At 40.7% G+C, this 25,024-nt stretch overlaps 1 protein-coding gene across 2 annotated transcripts in view; it reads left to right on the plus strand.

Moving 5' to 3' along the window:
• Window positions 1-25,024, plus strand: part of ankfn1b (ankyrin repeat and fibronectin type III domain containing 1b) — a 106,197-nt gene that overhangs the window by 48,997 nt on the left and 32,176 nt on the right. For both annotated transcript variants that reach the window (XR_011928180.1, XM_072455593.1), the window contains exon 4: window positions 15,430-15,470. Coding sequence is in view for 1 of the 2 variants with exons in the window: in XM_072455593.1 (XP_072311694.1) it covers window positions 15,430-15,470 (41 nt within the window). In the remaining variant the exon portion in view is untranslated. The remainder of the gene's footprint in view (window positions 1-15,429; window positions 15,471-25,024) is intronic.

Genomic DNA, 25,024 nt, shown 5'->3' on the forward strand with positions numbered 1-25,024 from the left:
TGCTTGGTTAGCACACAGAGGGTAACAGACTGATATAGGAGTTATAGTAAGAGAAAAAGTAACGGACAAGCAAATAAACATATTCATTCATTATGTTTTTATCATGATAAAATTCAAACAATCTCTGTAATTTTTCTCTTAATTCACTGTAATATCATTCATCTCTGTTTGTAAGTTGTGGTTACTTCCCCAGGTGACCACTAGAGGCTGACAAACGGCTGTATCCACACAGCCTTAAAGTCAGTTGCTGTAAAGCAGATTGACACAAAGTAATGTACCAGGAATCAACATAAATCTCCAGAAAGAATCTTCTTGGCATTGGAGTTTCTCTGGAAGCCTCACTGTTACTTCCTGTAGCTCAAGCTGTCAGCGTACTCTTCAGTTTGCTACTGCACTCATTACAAATAACTGCTTCATAAATCATAGGGCTTCCTGTCCAGCACTTGAGGAAAATGTGTGGTGATTGGCTTCATCAGTTCAACCTTTGTGTCCTGCAGAGCTGCCAAAAGACAAGTAAACGCCCCTCAGTTGTTTCCTCTCATTTGCCTCTGCACTGCCCTGCAGGTGCCAGCATCATGCTGCAATGAATGGATAATTGTTGTGTTGTGTCTAGCTCTTGCCCACAACGGGAATTTGAGAAGTTGGATGCAATGTATGAGGGACATCACCGGTCCTGCCAACCATCTGGGACACTCACCTGCTCCTCCAGCATATAGGGAGCCAGTATGGTGATGGCTGAGGCCAACTGCAGTAGACAAATGTTAATCTACCCGTTTGTTTCCAGCTACTTTGGTAGCTAACTCTACTCTTGGCTTCCTCAGAAGCTCATCTGTCAGAAGTAGGCAGTATCAAAAGTGTTCTAATGTGTATTTGAAGTAAAACAGATTGTAAGAGTCTAATGTTGATAATGTCAAATATTATATGAGTGCCAATGACACAGATTTCAGTTTGGATGACTCCACCATGAGCCAAGCGTTACTGGGGCCTTCAATTCCTACTTCTGTCCTATTGGGTCATAAAATATGAATTGATTTTATGTTGACTATTGGATTTTCTTTTACCCAGCAGCATGGATCCGCTGCTAAACTTTTAGTATTATCTTTTGTTCAAAATAAAGCCTACGTTGAATAACTTTTTTAGAAAAAAAGGCTATTACGCAGTAACTTGCACCCTGAAACATAGAGATTGATGCTATAAGTGAGCAAAACAAATCAAGTCTCATGATTGGAAAGCTTGGGTGTGTAACCACATAAATAACAAATAACGTTGGAAACAATGCAAGTTTGGTGTCATATTCTCAAAATGATGGCTGCCTCTGTTTTATGCTAATATTCTATTTGAAGACCCGACATTTGGTGGCCTTCCCCATGTGGTGGAAATCAGTATCTCTGTTCATGATGGGGCCAGGGGCATGGGTCAAGTTTAGTTTTCCTGGCATTTGTAGCTCGGAGCTCATGTAGCGCCGTGACATTATACACTGTATTTGTGTGGCCTTTCTGATTGCTGCTGCCGGCACGTGGGAATGTGGCGACTTTACACACAGTTGACCTCGCCTTTTCATTCCAGGCCAAACGCAAGCATGACCGGTGTGTTGGTCTCAGAGTCACACTCATTGTCATCGGCCACCAGACAAGCGCTTGTTTACCGAGTTCAAGTGTTCCGTGTGCTTGCAAGCCTCTTAAGAACAGTAGATGCATTTTGTGGCACACATTGTAGTCTTAATAGCTGCGTCTCCTCCTCCCTGCGCCCTCGTAGTTTTTCTCCCCTTTTCTCATGTCTACACGACTCTTGCTCTTTCCACTGTGCCAGGCATGGTCTAAACCACCAGCCACTTTCCATTCTCAGACAATTGTCTCGCCAGTAAATATTACTTGTTTTAATAATGGCAGACCAGACATGATTAAATAAATGCTTGCTTCATATACATGTAATGGGGCAAATTCACAACCGTTTTCATTTGTTTTGGCAAGCCTTTTAAACTGACTATAAAGTTGAAGGTAAAAAGGTTAAGACTATATGGTATGAGACGCAGCAGCAATGAATGGAAAGAAAGTAGATCCAATCAGTTGCTAGATAGAGCACAGCCTAAAAGCAGGGCTGCCTGATGATGCAACAGTGAGTTTGGATGCCCCGTGCCTGCGCCTCTACCCCACCTCCTGTCTTCACCTCCTACTGTTTCCAGCTCCAGCACACACACACCAGGACTCTGAGGTGGCGCCCAGAGTCAGATTATTTACAAGTGCAGTAGCATTAGAGGAGACGGTGGTATTTCTACTTTTAAATACCTGCAGCGGGATGGAATCTTAAAGGGAAGACACAATTTCTCAGGGTTGTCAGGGTTCTACTCCTCTTACTGTTTCAGGTTTGCTTAAGTCTATATTAGATAAAGGGATAGAAATGCAATCTTTTTTGGATAGTTGTGTCTGTTGACCTTCTTCAGTGACATGGCTGCTCCAGACTGGACATTTAAGCCATGGTTGTGTACATACTACAGTATATCATGATCGCAGTACAAATTGACTGAATGCACTCTAGCGTTGTTGCCGTGCTCTCCATGCTCAAAATAGCAGCCTTTCGCGGATATCCTTGTACACTAAACATTGTAAATTAGAGACCTGTAGTTTGCAAAAAGGGGTTTGAAAGATACATGTAGGGGGAGGGGTTGTGGGGCGTCAGTTTTACTGTGGGGTTGAGGGCAGTTAGGCCACGTGAAGTCAGCAGGGGTCAGGTTTGCTGTCTTAGGTATCAGCATCCGGACGCAGACGCCAAAAGAGCACAAACTGGAGAAACGATTAGACGAGAGAGGAGGGAGGAGGAGCGCGTGTGGGTCACGGCTACTGTAGCCCCCCAGAGAGCTGAAGACATGGCAAAAAAGGAAAGGCAACAAGGGGGGGTCTGCAGAATGAGACAGCAAAGAGGAAGCATAAGGCTTTGGCGTCAGTTGGAGGTAAGAGGAGGGATATGTTATGACATGGAAATCCCAGTCTGTTGGTCACGCCGACCTGTGTGAAGCCCAAAGTGGCAGGAAGACCCCGAGTCTAGCCTAGCTGCCTCCTACCTGCTGCTATCAGGAGCCAGGTCCCCGACTCAGGCTTGTAAACAAACCAAATACCGTGGGAAAGACGAGGCGCTAGGCAGAGGATGCTGCCGTCTCTATTGCTCTGTCTCTATGCTCCTCTTGCTCTCGCTCATCAACGTCCAACATTTTTCCTCTTGTGTCAGCCAGAAATGGAACACCCTCCTCCGGCTTTACCTCTGACCAATGTCCCCAGCTTGTTAACCTTCTGCTAACCATGCACTGTTTTTATTAGTTTGCTGCGTGTAAGTATGAGGATGAGGCACGCTTCCTGAAAAAGGAACTTCAAATGAGGGGTAGCAAAACCCAGGAATGCAAAAAATACCCACATTTTGGCCACTTTTCCCAAAGAGGCATGTTATGGATATTAATAATAGTCGTAACAGCGTCCCACAGATTTAGGTGTTTTCATCCTTTCAGGTTATAAATACAATATTCAGTACGGCATGTTTGCAAACTTTCTGCTAGTTTACTCTTGCAATAATAAGCCTGTGTACCAGAATAGGCATGACTGTGGGTCTCTAAGACAACCACACACCAGATTTATCTCCCCTTCACCTCTCTGGAGTGATACCAGCAAAAGCTAGTCCAAGGCATCCTACTCTTTCTTGACTTTATCCCTCTTAATTCTTCTGTCCTCCAACAGGTCCACAAACTGTCACTTGTAATAAACTGTCAAAACCAAAGTGTTCCAGTTTTGAATGACTAAGCAGTGGTTTCTTGGAGCGGGGAGGAGAGGTTGGCCCCCTAGACGCCTGCGAGCCGTTGGGATGCACACTCACCCAGCCACAAAAATGAGCCCTGGCCCACTCTGACTAAACTCAAATACAGTGGCGCTGAAATGCACACAGCCGTGGAACAGTGAGGCAAAGTGGGACAGAGGAGAGGAACGGACGGTCAATGCAGATCATTGACGAGCCACAGCTTCATTCACATTTTTCACTGGACCGTTCTGTGTGTAGTGAAGACACACAGCATTTGTGAATCGGTAATCCTCACAAACAAGTCATATACTGAAAACATGTCTATACAATATGGAATGGTGCGGTTAAAGACCACCAAGAGAAGCTATTTATATGCCAACAATCATCCACAAGAAAACTTACCTTAAAAACAAAAAAAACTATGACACAATGCTTACTGGAATCAATCAAATCCCTTGAACTTTTGAGCAACAAAGTCAAGAAGACATTTAATCAGCCTGACAGCTATTGTACAATTTAGAATGATGATATTGCACAAGCTCCGAAAGTTTGCAAAACAACTTTCCACAAAACATTGCATGTAAAGTCTGAGAGATCGCAAATGTTAAATGTGACAGAAGATTGACTCAAATGGTTCTACTAAAGCCACATATGTAGATTGGCGTTTTGTTTGACGAGACATATTTTCTTTAATACGCAGAAATGTATCAAATCCAAGCAGGAAGTGTAGGCGTGATCTTTCCTTTAGCGTGTACGTCCGGAGGGCTTATTGTGGAGTCCAGTGCCAGTTTTGCCGTGGCCGATGCTCCATTCAAACTTACCAGTAAAACATTTTCTCCTCACCAAATATGCAATATAGTAAAAAAAAATCTATCTCATTCCTTTTTGGTATGTGATGGAGTATTGCGGCGGTATATTTAGGTGTATGGTTTGGGACAGGAAGAGGGCCGAGCGCTGAGGTTATTTGATTGCTTCATTATGGTCATATATACGGCCATATATTTATGTATACTTTGTTATGTATGTCATTACATGTACATGAGTGAGTGTTTGTTTGTTTGTGTGTGTATGTGTGCGTATGACGGTGTGTGTGTGTGGCAGTAGAGAGGGCCCAGTGTTCGGACCACCCTGCGCGCCGGCCTGACTGACAGCATAGGGCTCACACACACACATGCACACGTCAGCCAGTTCATTTTTCACCATGTTTTCTACTCTATTAATGTTTCATGACCAAATACATATCAAGCTCCAAAGCAAACATGCTGTATTAAAATGGAATAAATCACTTTGGCTTACGGAGGGAGAAGTCGGGCTCTGGCACCGACCTGTGCCACCCAGTAGTATCACATCACTGGAGCTGCTGTTTTAACCCTGCTGCCACCTCTCACTCCACACCAGCACGTCTGATTGGAACAGACAGCCCAAACTTTATCCAGGCGCTGCGCAAATTGTACTTTCATTTGCTCTTTAATATTTTGAATTAGAATCAATTTGGTGATGACATTGAACCAAATTAGAATTACATGTACTCGGTAACTAATTTACAATCTACTAGATATAGTTCCATATTCTTCCATAGTCATGCCGCATTTTTCATTTCACCTATACTATAATATACAGGAAACGGTGTCTCTAGCACTTTTGATTAATGAAATTTGGGGCTGTTGTTCATTTTATATATATATATATATATATATATATATATATATATATATATATATATATTACAAAGATCGGATAGATGATAGAAACTTGCAGTGTAGTATTTCAAAGAAGAGTATAAATTGACTTTTGATTTTTACAGGCACATTTAGGACTGTTCTGACATACACTTTCTAGGTAGAAGAGATGATCATTTTACATTTTATTAATTGTTAAACACAATATTGATCTAAAACGGGTCAGTAATAGAAAGGTACCTCACGATACAAAACGTATCCCATTACAATGACATGAATCCAGATACTCGGAACAATACAAATTCCTGATACATGACATCCCTTAAAACCGGTGTTCAAAGTTGACTAAATTGTGTTTTAATTAGAATAACCAAACAACAGTTTGTCGGTTTAGAAGTGTAGAACTATATTTATAATTACTTTATGTTGTTTAAAAGTATCACGATACGCATCTCTTTATTGATACGCGTATTGCCAAGAAGTCCGTCACAATTATATCACAATATCAATATACTGAGTACAGCCCTATTTCGCATAGCAAGTGGCTCCGTGACATTTTTGAACCCAACATGTATCACTCAGAGTCTTAATTTAGGTAAATAATAGGTACAGGAATGTGGGCAAACATGCATGAATCAGTCATTATTAACGTTATTTAAAAAGTACCTCAATGTTACCTTGTTACTTCCCTGGAAAACTAACACGTTAAGTTACTGCGCTGCTTTGTTATAAAAGTAACGCTTGCATTAATCAACATTATTGTATAGCCTATTGTTTGCCGACCATCCCGAGCGGCTCTTTCTCCACTCTGCGGCTGGGAAACAAACCTGGCTCTGGGATTGCGGTGAGATGAGACCTAACAATAACTAATGTGTTACTGATCTGAAAAAGTAACTAATACTAGATTACATGGGTGCACAAAACTAATGCGTTCCTTACTCTAAAAAAGTTATTTGGGTACGCTAATGCATTACCAGCCAACGCATTACCCAAAACTCTGTGAATCAAATACAACTCTGAGGAAACTAATGATGAGGAAACTCATTGTAACAAGGTTAAAAGCTTGTTAAAGTTGACTTTGCATAGTATGTCCCCTTTACTATAAACGCATATTGGACAAATACAGCAACGTAACAACAAGTGTGAGTCTAGGTGCTGTGGAGTGTGCGACAGGAAGTCAAAGAGGACAGTAAATGGTTTTGGACGGTTGACGGACACTGCACATCAAAGTCTTATCTAGGGGCCCCAAGCTCTTTCCCATCATTAAAACCGGGGTCCACTGTAACTTGCGGATGGGTCATTTGATTCTAATGAGGTGAAATAAATAGACCAATTTCCACTGGTGCCCGTCTCGAATGGGGACTATTTTTGAAGATAGCCGTGTATCTGTACTTTGTGTGTTTGTGAATATTCGTGACACAAACATCCTGCGCTCTCAGAATGCGTCACTGTCCCTAGACGCACGCTTCCCCCAGTCCCTTGATATGATTAGCAATCTTCAGATCACGGTGTCGTCACTATTGGTTCGATTTGAATCACGAAGGACACTCTTAATAGTACATTGTGTGGTAAGGTTTAAATGTGTAGGCAGGAGGCGTTCCGTTTTGTCCATGACTCATTCAGAACAATAAGAAGTAGTAGTGTTGACGTTACAGATTGATTTACGCAAAGCGGAGGTTGTTCTATCTGGGGACTGTATGTTCTGACTCTCTATAATTAGCTACGTTTGCTTGTGTTAGCTTTAGTTACATTCAGTCAAACGGTTCCATTAGAGTTTAGATCTACCTGTGTGTCTTCAGGATCAGAAGCGCTTGTGCCCTTTAACCTCTCTCCCTCTCCCTCCCTCGGATCTAATATCTACTTTGTCGTCTTTCCCCTTCGTTCATTATACTTTTCATTTATGTGCGTTTCATCTCTGTGTCATTGGTTTGACCAATTTCTTTGTGAGTAAAATTGAAAACACTGCAGTGGTTGCAGTGAGCGTGCTGGGGCAGTATGAGGGGCAGGGGATGGTCACCTGTGCCCTGTGGCCCTGCATCCTACAACCTACAACCTAGAAGTTATTCCAAGTGTAATGCAATATTTGGTCAGTTAGACAAAATTATTTAAAATCAGTTTAGTCTTAAATGTATTTATTCAGCTATAAATTCTTCTCAAGGCATTTGCAGTATATTGTTATTGTCGTTTATGCCATACTTTTATCAGGATAGTGCATATTTATATATAAGCACACAACATGTTATGCCTGCATTTTCAAATTGTTAAATGCAGCTCAGCACACTGTTCAGTTAGATGTAAATTGCACGAAACAGTTTGACTACAGAATGGAACCAAACATGACATCAATAACTTCATCAATATGATTCAATCTGTAATCATGTAAATCGTGTTTACCTGATGCACGTTTCAGTACACTACAAAACACCTAATCCACTTTGATAGAAAAAACATAATCAGATAATCGCTTGTGCCTTTTCACTAATTCCTTATTAATTCCTTTCTTTAGCTGTAGCAGAGACACGCACTCTTCAATTTCCACTACGAGCCCCGTTTCCTCCGCTGACGCTCCAACTGCTTGGCCGACAGACTTTCATATTACTACAAATTACATTTAGATTTCACTTCTTTCTCAGTCCAAGCGTTTCTCTTCCAAAAATGTAACCGGACGATTATCTGCAGAGGAGAAGCAAATTAAGTGTCCCGTTTCACAAAGTTATTTATGTCAATGAGCAGTGTCGTGTGGAAACGTGGCAGGGCCTCGCTAAACCGCTCCACTTGTTTAGATTTTCTCGACGGAATCCCACACCCATTGTGAGCCAGCGCGAACCACCAGACCATATAGGACTTGCTTGTTTACGGCAGATCTACTCACATAAATGCATTTGATTACTCTTATGCTTATGCCGCCCATACGTTTCCATGCAAAAACCACAGACACGTCCCCCCGAAGCGAAGGCCCGCCGCCGCCGCCGCCGCGAGCGCCCACACACGCCCAGACGCGGGCCGGCCGAGTGACATCATGGCCGGGATGACAGCACGTCTTCTAACCCCATTAACGTGATTGCAGGTGGCTCCGTTTGCAATGATTTATGGGTAAATATGCACAGACGCTCTCACCCTCTCTTCTGTTGATTTACAGTTGGTATTTGAACCGCAGCGCTTTGGGAGGGGGAGTCCTGTACAAATAATGACATTGTAAAAGCGCCGACCCGCCCTGGCAGGATGGAAGGCTGTGGACATGACTTCAAGTGTCAAGTGTCAAATAAAACCCGCTTGAAATTACACTTAGCCGGCGCGTGGGGTTAGGACCCGTTTGAATGGCACGTTTGTCAAAATTGGGTCGTTTCTTGCGGCAGCTCTATAATTTTTCACCAACGTTTGATTGGAAAGTTGAGCTAAAATACAAAGAAAAGACAAAAAAACAAGCTAGCAATTTACAAGACAAAATGAAAACAGTAAGATCAGAAAATGAATTTGTTTTTAAATGTTTTTTGATAGTTTTTAACACATAATTTGAGACAATTCCGACAACAATATTCAGGCTATATTACGTCAACCCAACAGAAATATGTTAAAACATGTTTTTGTTGAGGTTTAATTATAAGACAAATTGTAAAATATCTGTCAAATGCCTTGCAAAAAATATAATTGTTACTTATTACAACCTAACTTTTTTCTTTTTAATCTGCTCTTTTTGTAGCAATCTATTTATTTTTACCATAAATGATACTCAATATTTACATTTTGCATATCTTTAAAACAGCATTCACCATATTATCTAAATGTCTTGCTCTAGTTATGGAAAATCATATGCTCTGTATTACTGACAGTGTGCCTGACTGCTGCCTACATACCAGATTGGACACTTCGCTGAGAGACATAAATCATCTTCACAGATTTAACCGAGCCATAAAATGCAGAGAGAAAAAGCAAAGGGACAGTTGTGACAATACTTTTAGAGGTTTTGTGGATTGGCAACGTGTGAGAAGTAGAATTTAATCACTGGGATTGAATTTCTTGGGTTCATGTGACATCGCAACATTTCCCATAGATGAGGTTAAGACATATCACCAGATTCTATGGTGGAATGTGTTGTCTTTGACCTGGTTTATGGTTAATACCTATATCCACATGAAACTAAAACTGGCACAAAGTTTATGTTTTTATTTGAATTGGGACAGTGCATTTTAATCAATGTGTCAGCAACAGCTTCAACATAAATATACCAGAGCTAGCACAAAGGCTAAATTTCATCTGTTAAAAGAAACACTAAACATTCACACAACTGACTACTTTGCAAGACATTAAACCTAACAGACAGCAGACTCATAGTATGTCAACCACAACAAAGTCTTACGAAGAAAACAGAGATTATTTACAGTAAAAGCAGCGGTCCGAAGGTGAAAGAGCCCAGAAAAAAGCACGAGATCGTCTGTGGGTGAAGGACTGTTTTGAAGTTCGAGTCGTTGTCATAGTTTCTGATGTGCTCTGGTCATGTGATCCATCATTTTGTACCTCTGATAGACACCACTGTTTAACTAAACCTGCGCCTTTTATACGTTGCGGTCTCCTCTGGTGCTTATTCCGTTTTTTTACTAATGAAATCCATTAAGCGTGGAGGGGCGAGCTCATTTAGAACATGCATCCGGAAACTTTCAAAATCAATATTGCTTACTTAAAATGTTACAATAATGATAATGTTATGACTTCTTGTCTTCTTGGCTTGAGGGGCTTCGATGTACATTCAGCTCAATATATAAAGTATTTTTTTTCACAGTAGCTTCAGGAAGCAGTTGCATTATTAAACCCAAAAATGTGTCAGTCAAAAGTACTTTAAATCATGTTTGTGGAGCCAGTCCCTGACAAATAAAAGGTTCAACACAGTAAGCTCAAACTTCCAGAGCAATTTAAGTTTTCTGCAGAGTTAATATGAAATGCAATTCATTTCAGTTTGCTCAAATAAAACACATTCAGTGTTCAGTGATGACCTATTGATTCATTTAGCTTGGCACCACCTTCAAATTTTTTATTTTGTTTCAGCCAACTCGAGGCATACATAATTTTTCTTTTTGACCTTTGCTGCCCTTTCTATTGTGATCCTTTCCATCTTCCCCGCTGTGACATCGCTGATTGTTATGGCGATAGTGTGGACCGCCCCAGGTAACTAAAAATGAAATGTATCCTCTCTCGTCCCCTGAGCATTACCCACTGAGTCCTTTTGGCGATTTACTAAAATAGTTCACACTGTATAATGAGCATAACAAGCATATGTATTTGGCTTTGTGCTTATCTAATTATAGTAAACTGGCAACTAGTATCTATAATTGTCAGAGCTGGGTTGAAATAATAGATTTTCCGATTTTTAATCGATTCGCATAATGACCGATTATCGATTTGTACGTCCAAAGATCGATTTTTTTTTTTTTTTTAATTAAAATTATTTTCTACATTTCTCTCAGTGAACTTCAATCTACCTTCAAGAAAGATCATTCAGGACTCCTGGATTATCTTTCTTGAAGGTAGATTGACCCTTAACCTTTTCATCAGTCTTCCAGCCATAACTACCAATACTTGTTTAATATTGATATAATACTAGTTTTAATATGTTGCTTCTCTACAGAGTCATGACGTGAAGGAAACGGTTCAAATACATTTTTCATTTTTAATAACATTAACCCCCGGATCGAATCGAATCGGATCGAATCGGAAATCAGATCGAAATCAGATCAAATCGGATGGGATCTGAGAAATCAGAAAAAATCGATTTTGAAACGTAAAAATCGGAATCGAATCGATTCTTGAAATTTGAATCGAAACCCAGCTCTAATAATTGTATTCATGTAGATGTGCTTGTTCTGGTTTTGTCCTATGTTCACTATTTGTATTTATTTTTTGGACTATGGCATATCTTCAGCAATCAGCAGGAGATAAAAATGACACCATTTCCTGTTTTTTCCCTCTCCCCTGACAATATCAGCAGCTATGAATAATGTCCCCTTCTCTGCAGCGCGCTGCTTAAGCTTCACTCTATAGACTCATGGACAATGAGCTGGCAGATATTTATGAATGCCCACCACAGCCAGAGCCGGCAAACACACTTTGAGTCACCACAGTGCAACTCCATCACTGTATGCTTTGGACACATGTGAGTGGCTCAGACAGCACACAGAAGCAGCAAAGGTCACCAGCCGCCAAGTATATTTCAGATTCCTCTGCCCCATGGATTTATTTTGATGCTTGTGGTGTTCAAAGTCCAACGATGGAAAAATATATATGATTTCACTATTATTTCACTGCTCCTCATGCGGCCACTATTATGAGCACTATTCTTTCATATGTTATCTTGCACATCACAACCCGCACAATAAAGGGACTGAACAACTGGATCAACACAACAAATGTACATGTTTTGTGTCGTGTTCAATGTTCAAGACTCAACACAGCTGTTGACACACACAACTGTTATATGGCTGGCATATATCAACATTAGTGTAATATGTTTCCTGTCATGAAATCAGTGTGAAGTCAACTGTCAAACACCTGTGGACTCCAGGGAATGTTTTGTATGGTTTTGCTGAAGAAAACAGCTAATTAGTTAATTGCTTCTATTATGCTATTATGCTGATTCCACATATCCTATGCGAATAAAAAGCAAATGGATTTTTTTTTTTTTTTACATCCTTTACATTTTCCTCTTCCATACAAGCAGGAGATAATTGATTTTCATTCCGTTCCAAAAATCCACCTGTTGCGGTCTTCCTGGTCCATCACTGTACAGACACCCCCCCCCCCTTTCGCTCTCTAGAGGCTACTGTGTCTATAATGAGCATTTCCTTCCACCTCCCGTCACCTATTCTCTCACTACTTACCCCCTTCCTACCTCCGTCGCTCCCCTCCTCGTCGCCGCGTGTAGAATTGGAGAAGCTTATCGCCTAGCAACCACAATTAAAGTACAACAAGTCGGCAGCGGCAGCGAGCAGCCACGAAAGCTTAGCGGAGGAAAAAACAATCCCGTCGTGTGACCAAACGCTACTCAAACGTAAAAAGGAGTTACTTGGGAGAGGACGGTCGGGACTCGGAAGTTTGACAGGTGATCGGGAATTGGAAGTTGGATGTGTACGCTCTTTGATTTTGGCAGGTAGGTTCTGGAAGTAGAAGTTGTTTGTGTGGCTTCGGGTTAATGTATGCGAAAGTGTGAGAAATAATCTGATTACGGTGTCCAGGCGTTGAGAGCAAGGTGCGGGTCGTAGCGATGGAATCACAGCTGTTGAAGTGGACCTGCTGTAAAGGTATGCAGCGGCGACTCGCAGCAGAAACGTGACACCAGAGTGCGGAGATGAGGATGATTACTGAGCACTCATTACACTGTTTAGCAGCCTTTGTAATGCACATCTTACATTTCTCACTGTTGGGTTTTAGTGGTGAGAAAAAGTATTTGCCGCGGCTATTTGTCCAAAGAACCAGATGCACTTTCTAAATATAGAAACTATTTATAGACGGGATGATATTTCCTTTTTTCTTTATTGATGCTTTTATGATATTGTGGAGTTACTTTGCATGATCTTATCAGTCAATGTCAAAACAAATATCATGTTAAATACATTTGATTATTATGTTATGTTTGGGAAATATTCATTATAAGGTGTCATAGCCTACATAATACGAACTCAAAATTAGTATCTGAATGAACAAAGACATTTTATTTGGAGATGGAATTGTATATTTCATTGTTTGATGTATATTAGAAGAAGAAAATGGAAGCTAGAACATGCATAAAGTCTTTGTGATAATGGAAAACAGTGTGTTCTAAATATACCTGCGCTGATCATTAGTGGAGGCTGTAAGTTGGCTGTGGTTCAAACAGAGGACTCCATCCAGCCCGCAGGGGCTAGGGCCAGCTCCGCTCTACCTGTAGGGGAGCACAAGGGATGAAAGGTCAAGCTCAGCAGGGTATGCCCTGTTCACACCAGAGGCACGTATGCAAAGGTATGAGCAGGACTGACTGACTGCTCCAAATGTCACAGCCGCACACATAAAAGAACCTATTCTCGTGTGTGTACAGTGGCGGGCACTGCATGTGGTCAAAATATCTGACAAATATTACAAATAATTGAATATTACTAGTTGTTGGTGATATTGACATTCATCTTTTTCCCATGAGAAGATTATGTCAATCCAACAGAAATGTGGATGTGTTCAAACTTGACTAAATGTGTTTGTTGAGATTTAATTATCAGACAAAAATGCAGAAATATCACATTATACCCTTATTTGAAGGTTTACAACACAACTTTTTCATTTTTATTTTTAATCAGTTCCTTTTGTAGCATGTTTTCTATTTGCTAAAAAATTACATTTTGCATATCTTCAAAACAACATTGACAATATGATCTAAATGTAGATATATTGCCCACAATTACTAGGTTTTATACAGAATAAGAATATGTTATTGTGTTTTCAGCAAAGGATTTATATAATCACAGTCTTTGTATTATGTTATGTAAGGTAGATAACTCTTAACTTGACTAAATTTAGTTTTGTTATTGATTAATTCTGTCATATGTGCAATTACTGTGAAATTCATGTGCAATCTATGTGCTGTCGTGACACATATTCATGTGCAATTACTGTCGTGATCACATGCAATGGTATTTATGTATTCATTTATTTGTCTATGGGAGTTTTTATTTATTTATAGGAGATCTTCTACTGAAAGTGTTTTTCAGACTTCCTATAAGTGATCTGTTCTTCTGTATCTTCCTGCGTTGCACCAATGAAATTTCCCCATGTGGGACAATAAAGGAATATCTTATCTTATCTTATTAAGCTCACTTTTTGGTGCATAGCTCTTTAAGTTCTTAAGTTTATTTTTTGTTAGTTACATCTATACTCATGAACATATCGTCGTAGTAATTCTACTCTATTTATGGTAATTTTTCAAGTATATGTTGATATTTGAGTTCAATTGCAGCACTGTAAAGTCGCCATTTTGGAACAAATAAAGGTTCTCTCATCTGATCTGAGCTTGTACCAGTGTTGAATTATTCTACCTTCTGGCACCGGCCACCAGAAACAGGATGAAGAATCAAATGTAATGGCCTTGCACAATAGGGTAAATTGACAGGCTACATCCTATTTGCACCACCCTCGAAGAATGACATTACATTTTGTCCACAGAGGAATTGCAATATTGCCCTAAAGGTGCCACACGAAGCCACAAATCACAGAGTGGTTGGTTGTCGCTGCGGGGCATCTCTTCCTCTGACTGGCCTGAATTAGCCTTTGGTCCTGGTGTACCTGCCTGGGGCTCCCTGTTCTCGTCTCCCTCAGTGTGAGTCCACATTGTTCCCCGTAGAGACCCGCCGCACGGAAAGATTTCGGGCGGAGGATGAACTCAGATAACTTCTCGATCAGATAAAGAATACAGCGCGCGCATACCTCCACAGACTCGTGATGGATGCCTGTGGATAAGGTTTATTTATTGGAACTGTGTTTGAAATCCCAGCCAGCCACATAATTATTTTCACTAGAGACAAGGTCATTAGTCGTGTAATGGCTACAAGGTGGTTCTGATGGTCGGAGCTCCGGGCTATAGATGGCTTTAAAGGCAGTGTTAAGATCAGTGAAGTGTTTTGGAGGAATAGAACGTAGCTAATATATAATCATTCATTCACACTCGATGGAGGAAATGGTCTCCCGCTTCTGCTCGGGGGTAAGACTAAACATTATGAACTTTTACAGGATTCATTGCTTCATTTCCCAGACTCCTAGTTTGCTGTAAATTGGTGTATATTGTAATATTTGTTATTTTTTATTAAGCGTATAAGAGGTTTTTTTCTAAGGCTTTCTTTATTATTATACTTCTGTACCTAATCTGTGTTGCAACACTCGAATTTCCCTATTGTGGGACGAATAAAGGTTATCTTATCTTATCTTATATCAATATGTTTTGTTTGTTTTTGTCTGACAGAGTTTGGGCTCAGCTGACCGGAAGGAGAACCATCACAAAAAGTAAGAATTCTTCATTTCGTGTCGGTGTACATTTGTTGAACGCATTTATTGTGGCTCCTGTGGATAGTGTTTAAATCACCTTAACCTGTAATCTTTATTGTGGTCTTTTTTTACAAGTCTTTAAATTTATTTTACACAAAAAAAGTACTAAAGCGCAAAACAAAATGAAAACAATAGAATCAACACTGAAACAATTACTAGATTAGCAGAAGCATCGTCGGATGGAAAAGAAAGTGCATATACGTCTCATGATTACATTTTACCTCTAGATTTGCACATGCATTAGACACATGTAATCTCTTTGTGCACATATATGATCAAAGCACTGGCTTCATAACCTGCCATTGCTCCTGCTGTCAATGTTGTCGAACTAACTCATGTAACAATTGCGGCTTTTACATTTGAAGAAATCCGATCAACTGCCATCGAGTTTCTTTGTTTGATGTGAAAAGCAGCACTAATTCGAGCGTTGTATTTTGCCTGTTCAAAGTGCATCTGCATATTCCTACATGTGTACAGGGGCAATGGCGATGTTTGCCTGTGGTAATAATAGGAGTACACTGACATGCGTGCTGTGGATATGCCAAGTGAGCGGGCACAGAGCACACCGTGTGCCAGAACACAAGACATCTGTTGCCAGGAGACTAGCAGCTGTAGTCAGGAACCAGTTTAGCCATCACAAAATGTCAAGCTCTGGCCATCCACTGTCAAGAAAGACTCTGATATGTGTGACTCAAAGACTTTACCCCTGTTATCTTGTTTAGAATCATGTCGACATCACCACATTGCTCGGAAAATGTCAATAAAGTTAATTTGTAATAAGTATGATCAGTCACTCTCCGCCGCTCACTTCAGCTATTGTTCAATCATGTTACTACCCCCCCCCGCTTGATTTGAGACACGTGTTCTGTTTGCCATTTGGTCACATCGATTGTGAATCCTCTGAGGTTAGCAGGTCCTCCCTGGGTGTTATGTACATTGTTTTAGAATCCGATATATATACAATTCTATAATATCTCAGAGGTGGAGGAATCACAGCAAAGCTATGACTGTATATGATGACATTCTACCCATGCTGCAGTGTGCTATGGGTAATTCCAGCGACAGGATGGACAAATGGAAGGATGGACAGTGAGGGTGTCTCCAGGCCCAGGGATCACTGGGTTTTTCACTGAGCGGGGGATTTAGGTGCGGATGTCAGGGAAGGGAGAAGTTGATTAGACTAATTTATTCACAGGAGCGGGCCATGTAATTGTTCACATATGGGCTGACGTAGGTCCGAGGGTGATGGAAAAGGAGCCGTTTGTTCTTCTGTGTTCTGTCTGGCGTTGGTCCACATTGTCCACGTCAGATGACTTCAGCCCACTGATACAGCAGCTAGCCTCTTTATATTTGTTTAAAATACACCTTAAATGCCCTTCAGTGAGGATGTATGCACTGATATTTGACTTAATGTATGGTTTAAGAAGTCAATCTGCAATACGATGTCTTGCCAGAACATTTCAAAATATCTCAAAAGTGCGTGAGTGAATTTGAGTCCACAAACACACACAAATGTGATTGTTTAACTGCATTTTTAAGCTCAGATCTGGTGGTCTGAACCATTTGACCAATGACAGGGCAGCATTTTTGTTTGGGTGGAAGCCAAAAAGAGCAGGAAACGCTTTGTGGATTTGTGAATGGGAAACTAGATTCAGAAAATGTTTGAGTTCTCTGCTCAACGTTCCTTTTTCATCCTTTTCCCAATCCTGTTCACTAAGAATAATCGTATTGATATGTGTGGAACTAGACTCTACACACACTACACATATCAGTCTTGCTTCTGCCAATTTAGGAGATCCTGGATATCATTTTCAAGATGAAGAATCAGGAACATGCTTTAGACATATAGAATTAGTGTGTTTTGTAGTGTTTTGATGCAGTCCGTCGCAGCAATTAATATAAACTGCACGTTAAAGTTTACAAGTTACACTCAATAGACTACTACATCCACTCTAGACAATACTTCAAATTCAACTACTCCGATTGTGTTGCGTTGAAGTTGTCGCTGCCTGTAGTACATAAGCATCACTGCCATGAGCTCACACAGTTGCCTCTGTCTGACTGACACTTCGCCATTTTTCCAAACCACTTTTTAAGCTTTTCACCTCATTTTTTCCTGAGCCGCTGCAGTGTAAATACATATTGAGAAGTATTTACAATAGCGGTGATGGAAGAGATGGAGCTCGCTCAGTCGCCGGTATTAGCGTGATCCGACGTATCTGCCGCCAGCGTCTGTGAAACTTAGTGGCAGTTATTGGTCTGCCCCTCTGTGAGCATGTGCCGTTTGATGTGGTTTGGCTGCTGTGGTGTGGGCTTGTTTCAAAAACTGCTGCCAGACCCCCAAAAAAGAGACAGCCATTGTTTTGGAACATGTTTGTGCGTATGAAAAATGTAGTAAGAACATTGAGATCTGTGTTCTGTGAAGCGTAAGCCTTTTCCATTGGCTTTGTGTATGAAAGAAAACATGCTGGTTACAACATTGCTTTACAAAAAAACACCGGACTGGCAGCGGATGAGTCGAACCTCGTTGTTTTTTCAGTTGCTTCAAAGGTCCGAAAATGACGGCACCACTTTGTACTTAACAATACAAAACAACACCGCGTAACGTTCTGCAGGTGGCACATCACTGGCACAGGATAGTTAAACTTCTCCACTGAGATAGATACATTTTATGCCATAGTATGGAATATTATAGCCAAAGGAACAAGATTTCCATGGAAACAAGCAGGTGGAGTCAGGTTTGATGAGATGCAAGCCAGCTCACAGAAAGGACTTATGCTTTTCTGTGTTTATCAGTGCAATGAAAATATCCTAAAATGAAAACACAATGTTTATTTTTTGTCTTTTAGCAATGAATTTACTGAAATCCATCTGTCCACTATGCACTGTCGTTAGGATATTTCTGGGCAACAATGTGAACAAGTTTGATGTGTTCTGAAACAACAATTCTGAAAGAGTTTTTCAACTTTTCAGTAAAAAAAAGCAAATTTTCCTAGAATTATAGTCATAGCCTTCCTCCGACCACAATACGATCAGAACTAAATGTTCTAGAAATGTATTATTGGTGAATCTCTGTTACAATAAATACATAAAGGAGGTAATCCAAGGGCAAATAAATGTTCCTGTGAGACTTACCAGGGGGTTCTTAATCATTTCAAGATAAAGTTAAATTGAATAGTATTTGTAGTTACAACTTTAATAATATTTGACAATGATTTTGGACATCATAAACTACCAAAAATATAATAATTGACAATACATGTACTATTAGAGTTAGAGGTAGTTTTCAGTGAACATTTACTTCTGAACTAAATGGTGCCCAGTTTGAATCAAAGTTTGAAAGTTATGCCAATGTTATATTTTATTTGATTATAATGTACTTTTTTATAAATACTTAACACTAATCCTACTAACTGCCTCTCTAAACCCAAGATTTAACTGCAAATTAGCGCATTATTTCAACCTCAACTGGAAAAAATGTTCCCTTTGAAGACCCTTCCATAATTAAGCCTGACTTTTGGTCCTCGTAAGTACAATAACGCGTGCACACTCTGATCCTTCATCTTCGAGGTCTCCTTCTCTTTTCCAGCATAAATAATCCCTGCCGTCTGCTGGCTCGACCCTGATTGGAATCTCGACGCCACGCTCAATTGTGGCTGGATGGTTGGGAGTGGGGTGCCCTGCTAACAGTGTCTCTGTTTTTAGTTTTTTCAAGGCCATAAACATAATACCAGAGGGGTGTCCGCTTTAAGCAGCGCAGACTCCCGAAACCCCAGCATTCACACTAATCCTCAACCACACAAACTATGTATTTATGACAATTTACCCAGAAATGTGCACAGTTTGGCACACCGGTCTCTGCGTTGGTTGTTTAGCTGGCCAAGGGCTACGCTAACAGGTCAGCAGCAGTAGCAGACATAACATTACAGTCCAGGGAGTTTTAAAAGGCGACCGACTGCATTTTTATGTCAAAAGTGATTAGGCGTTGTGACGTGCGGTAGCTGCTTAGTCTGCTTCTGCGGAGCTGTGAGAGACTATAGATGGGCTCTCGTTTATGAGTATAGGCATTCAAAAGCGAGGATAGAGGCCATTTTGAGATCTGGTAAATGTATCTCTGTCGATGTGTGTTAAGGTTACGGAGGACTAGATAGAAGAACACCCAAACAGAAGGTTTATCGATGAAGAAAGTGGAGGGGAAAAGGTGTAATGTTGATTTATCTTTGTTATAGAATTATTTGGACCATTAACTGTGGCCTAATGAGTTTATGTGATGAAGTAACAGGAAGTGGCTCAGTGGTGGAGAGTTTGCCTACAAACTCAAAGGTCGGTGGTTAGATCCCACAAACTTGCCTTTTCACCTTATTCCGACCACGTTTGCTTCTTTCTGCTACGATCGGCAATTCTGTTCTTTTGGGCATTTTCGGTTGAGCTGTAATTCCGTTCACTTAAGTGGAGAATGAGGGAAAAGTCTCGCCGCTAAAATATATGACATAAAGTAGATTGATTTGTGTAAAATGTCCATGCGCACCAACAAGTCAACGATGCACAGTTCCTCTAGGCTTTGTTGTCCGTCTAGAAGAAATCACACAACATTGCAAATGATTTCCCCAAAAAGAACACTACCTCTTTTTTTTCCCATTTTGTCACAGACTGTTAAATCGATATCTTCAACACTAGAGCTCGAAGACGGTTCTGTTCCAAGTCACACTCGTGTCATTGTCTCAGTCCCACCTCACTGACAGGGTTTAATGAGAAATCAGTGCCTCCGCTACCCTCTGTAACAGTTTGCTGACATCCTCGCGCTCGCCAGCTCGACTCTAAACTCATCTCACTGCGTCTCCATCACGGGTTCATCTGAGCGCGTCGCCTGCCATCTCAAACGCTCACAGACACAGTATCAAACCTCTACACCGCAGGGAGCAAACCAAACTGAAAAAAGCCGTTGATTCGCCGTCTCAATTTTTGTATCCCTGACAAATTCTGCTCGTGCCGACTCAACGGAAAACAGGAGCCGAAGTGTGGGAGTAATAAAAGAAGACGAAGCGTTGCAAGTGACTCAGATGTGCAAATGAAGGCCGAGAAGGGAAAAAGACGGTGGAAATATCTGTGTTTACAGTTGGCGGATTGGGCAGCATATGATGATGTCCTGCTTTGGCACGGAGCACTGTGATTAGGTCATTAGCGCTTCAAGTGGAGGGAGTTATTGTTACGGTGGAGTGTTTGCTCGAGCACGGATGGTTGTTAAGCTGCTTCTTGTATTAACAGTTTTTTTCATCAACATATTTTCTTTTGGCCTTGATTTTCTATGATGAGAGCAAAATGTATTATGGATCCGTGGTGATTATGTATGAGAACACACGGTTAGATCACATCATTATTTATCATTACTATTATTCTTGAGGCCTTAGATGTAACAAACCAACATGAAAAGAGCTGAAATAATAAGATTGCATTCTTCCAAATCCAATTCAGGGAAAGAGTTGTTAAAAAATGTATAACCAAATATTTATCAATGCTAAAACTGGCACCGAATCTAGATATTAATTCAAACGAATACTGAACAACATCAATAGAAAATAGGGTAACGGTTTTGAAATCGTCTGCTCCCCTCCTCCTTTCACTGCCAACTAGGAACTTAATTGACTTAACTGCCTCTACTAATCACACATTACACAATAAAGCTATCACAGTCAGCGGCAGTAAGAAATATCACTGTTTCTTATTTTATTGGCGAGAAGGGGCTCCAAGAGAAATAAATGCAGCCTCCGCAATCTGTAGACACACAGCACAGACACGGGTTTGGACAGCGATGCCGAATGGAAAACAAGGCTTTCTTTGAGCACATTTTAATTAGCGGCGTTCGTAGCTTGGCTGGGTTCTTTTATGATTGGCCCACAGAAAGACGTTTTGTTTGCTAATGAAACACATTTAGAGCAGTTTGTACATTTGTGTATCTCTTACATAGGTCGGTGCCCACGTACGTTGCCGCCGTGTTACTGTTCCATTGGCATGACCAGAAGCCATGGCAGTTTGAGGGAGATGAAAGAAGTACCAGACTGTTGTTTTCTCTCCCATTGAAAATAGTTGTTTTAGGTAGGCAGCCATTGGCCATAATTACCGAGACGGGGTCAGGTATTTGTCTGCCCTGCGTATGATTTACTGTAGTGTCTGTTACTTAGTAATCTGCAATACGATCTGTGGTTAAGCCGGCCTAACCACAGGCTGACCGCGTAGATTGAGTAATGCATAGCTTTCACTGGGATCACTTTATAAACACTTCTTTGAGAAAATGTGTGTGACAGGGCATTGGTGCTCTAATATATATATAATGGAATAAGCGGGTTTAAATATATGACCAATAAAATAAAACTTCCACTACTTTAAATGTTCAGTTTAAAATGGAGCTGGCGAAAAATCGGAAATATATGGTGGTATTTAATGTTTAACAGTCGGATTGACATGTAACCCTCACATTGGCTTCAGGAAGTGGTGTCATTATCAAACCCCAAATGGGATTGTTGTGATTGTTGTCAGTTTACAGAACTTTACGCCATGAGATTAATATGGCAAGTTCCGGAGCAAATCACCAACAAATAGCTCAACATTTGTGAATCATAAGTTGGAATATTTCTATCAAAAACAGTAAATCTCCTTTAGAGCCACACAGGCCTCTCCATCTGAAATTATGGCATCGCATTCTCCAACGTGAACTCAGCTTGTCGGGATGTGCCGTAATAAAGCCGATGGAACTTTTTATTTTTCACATTTGTTCTAATCTCATTTCCACATTGCAGCTTTGTCCTGAATATGATGTTATGATGTGTAATGTTCTCACAGCACACTTCCTGACCGTCTTAACTCGCTCGCATACATCAGGAGCTTGTGAAGAGGGTCAGAACAATCAGAACTCTCGAATACTTGTACCATGAACATCCGACAGCTATTCCTGCCATGATAACGGGATTGAGTTGACAAATATCAGAATTAGATGTGCCGAGGTTTGTGTTACTCTTCATATCACGACACCTACCCACCGCAGAAGCTCTCTTTCGCTGCAGGATCAGGAGGAAAGTTACTGGTAAGATCATAATCCGTGGCATTGCGGAGGCGGCTGCACATAAAGACGCACATTACGGTCTGTTGTTATGCTTTGTGGGAGTCACTGGTGCAACAAAGTGGAACGCAGATAGAAGCGCGACCCCATGAGCTCCGTGGAGCCTTACGCAGATGACAAGACGATAAAGACTGTTACAAGAGGATCACAGCGTCACAAGTCTGAAGTTTAAATCAGTCTTCTTTGGGAAAATACAACGTAATAAGACAAACAACTTGTACGTGGGTGCTCATGTGTCATTTCATGTGAAAAAAAAACAACAACAATAATATACTATTGTAAAGTCAAGGCGGTGTAGACGTCAAAAGCATAATGCATATTGTATGTATGTTTACAATGACCAGAATGCTGTTGGTTTGAACAAAAAGAACAGAAAAAATGCCATCAAATCTTACTTTTTCATTCATAATCTGTAGGTATAAAATCCTGGGTAAAAAAGGACCTCAGTGGTTAGTCAATAACACACCACAAGACTTAGAAAGTGATTAAAAATAACTGTCTGGCAGAATGTACAATGATCATCTAGAAATCCTAAGCATCAAGGTATTCACTTCAATCTTATTCACGGAACATATTTCACTCCCAATATGTTATTCAAGATTAAAAAAAAACAACTCTCCCCTCACCAATCTGCAGTCTTTGCAATGTAACATCACAGGGACATTCCTATTATGTTCTGGGGTTGTCCAAGACTTTTTAGAAGGATGTTTCAAAGTCACTTTCAGATTTGCTTTTGAAAAATATCATGTTCACCTTGGAAATCTTGCTTCTGAATGACAGCACTAGTTTAGATTTGAACATCTTGGAAAAAGGAGTATGGTTAGCTGGTCTTACGACAGCCAAATGACTGCTCACTTGGAGATGGATAGAACCACACTCTGTCAATATGCAAAAATGGCTTGCAGACTTTTTAGACATAAGCAGGCTGGAACATTGGGTCTCACAAATGCACAATCCCAAAATAGAAAATGTACAGTATTGGGACAATATAATTGAAGCTTTAATGATAATTATTCCATAGAGTATTCTCTCTTAATAACAAGTAAATAATAATAATAAGTGTAATGCTATAGGGTCTGGGGTGGGATGGGCAGGGCATGGTGGGTTGTTAGGATGAACTTAATATTGTGAAATTTGTTATTTCTACTCAGATATATACGTATGACTATGCAGGTATCTATCAATATGTATCTGTATATATGCATGTAGATGTATTCATATATACAGTATATGTACTATGTATGTGTGCATATATCCGTATATAATATGAATGATATTTACTGCAATGTACTCCTCATCCCTGTGATTATAATATGAAAACTACAATAAAAAATGTATCACAAGAATAAAGAATGCACCGTGTTACACTGAACAATGCGGACACCACGCAGGTCCGCGGGAATTTTTTTGCCGGATGCAGCAGTGTCTGGTCCAGTTTTCAGATCATTAGACATCAGTGTGTTCTCGGACAAAACCACGTGAATCAGTGGGACATTCGACAAAAACGGACCACAGTGGACCAGAGTTGGCAGGCAATCTGCATGTAACTTGTGCAGGTCCTGAGCTGCACTAGTACTGAAGTCAGTGTCCATCCATCCATCTTCTTCCTCAGTAGTCTAAGCAGGGACTCCCAGACTTCCCTCTCCCCAGACACTTCTTTCAACTCCTCCGGGGGGATCTCGAGGTATTCCCAGGCCAGCCGAGAGGCAGAGTCAGTGGACGTAAGGCATTAGCTGCTATTGTCTTTATTCCTTTTTTCACCATTAGCTGAGCTGGCTGCATGCTTCAGACTTGTTAACCTCTTAAAATGGACAAAAGGTCAACTCTGGCCCTTTTTTTTTCCTATAACAAGTGAATAGGCTTTTTAAGAATAAAATAAGTGTGCATCAGTAGCGGACACGTGCTGACCCAGCGCAAGAATCCGTCTGTGATGAGAGGATAATTGAGCAAGAGATCCTAAGGGCCTCTGAGGAGGATTGCATCATCAGTGTGTGCCCACAGTGATGATGTTATTGTGGGACAGCTGCGTGGGGTAAGGGCCAGACTGGACGCTCTTAAGGAGCCAACAGGCACCTGCTTCTCATGTCCACTTGTGTCTAAAGCCCTCAAAGGGATTCCCTGAGTCCCCGGCTAGGTCTGTTGGCCCCCAGGCTTTGAACTCCTGATCCCATGTATGTTTTCACGGCATTGAAGTCATTATCCTATTGTCATGTTGTGTCAAGTGTTTGAGCCAAAGGTTCTGTTTGAAGTTTGAAAGAGGGAGCTCCTTCATTGGTCACAGATCAGACATCCAAAATGACACATAATGCTTTATTTACAGCCAGTGATGATCTGAATCAGCCATCTAAGTGGGCTTTTTGGGAATCGACAAATAGAAAGTAGAGCACACGGCTAATAC

This window comes from Eucyclogobius newberryi, unplaced genomic scaffold (assembly GCF_026437365.1).
Source record: "Eucyclogobius newberryi isolate DKJ021-1_F unplaced genomic scaffold, fEucNew1.0.hap1 SCAF_20, whole genome shotgun sequence".
Taxonomy (NCBI): Eukaryota; Metazoa; Chordata; class Actinopteri; order Gobiiformes; family Gobiidae; genus Eucyclogobius; species Eucyclogobius newberryi.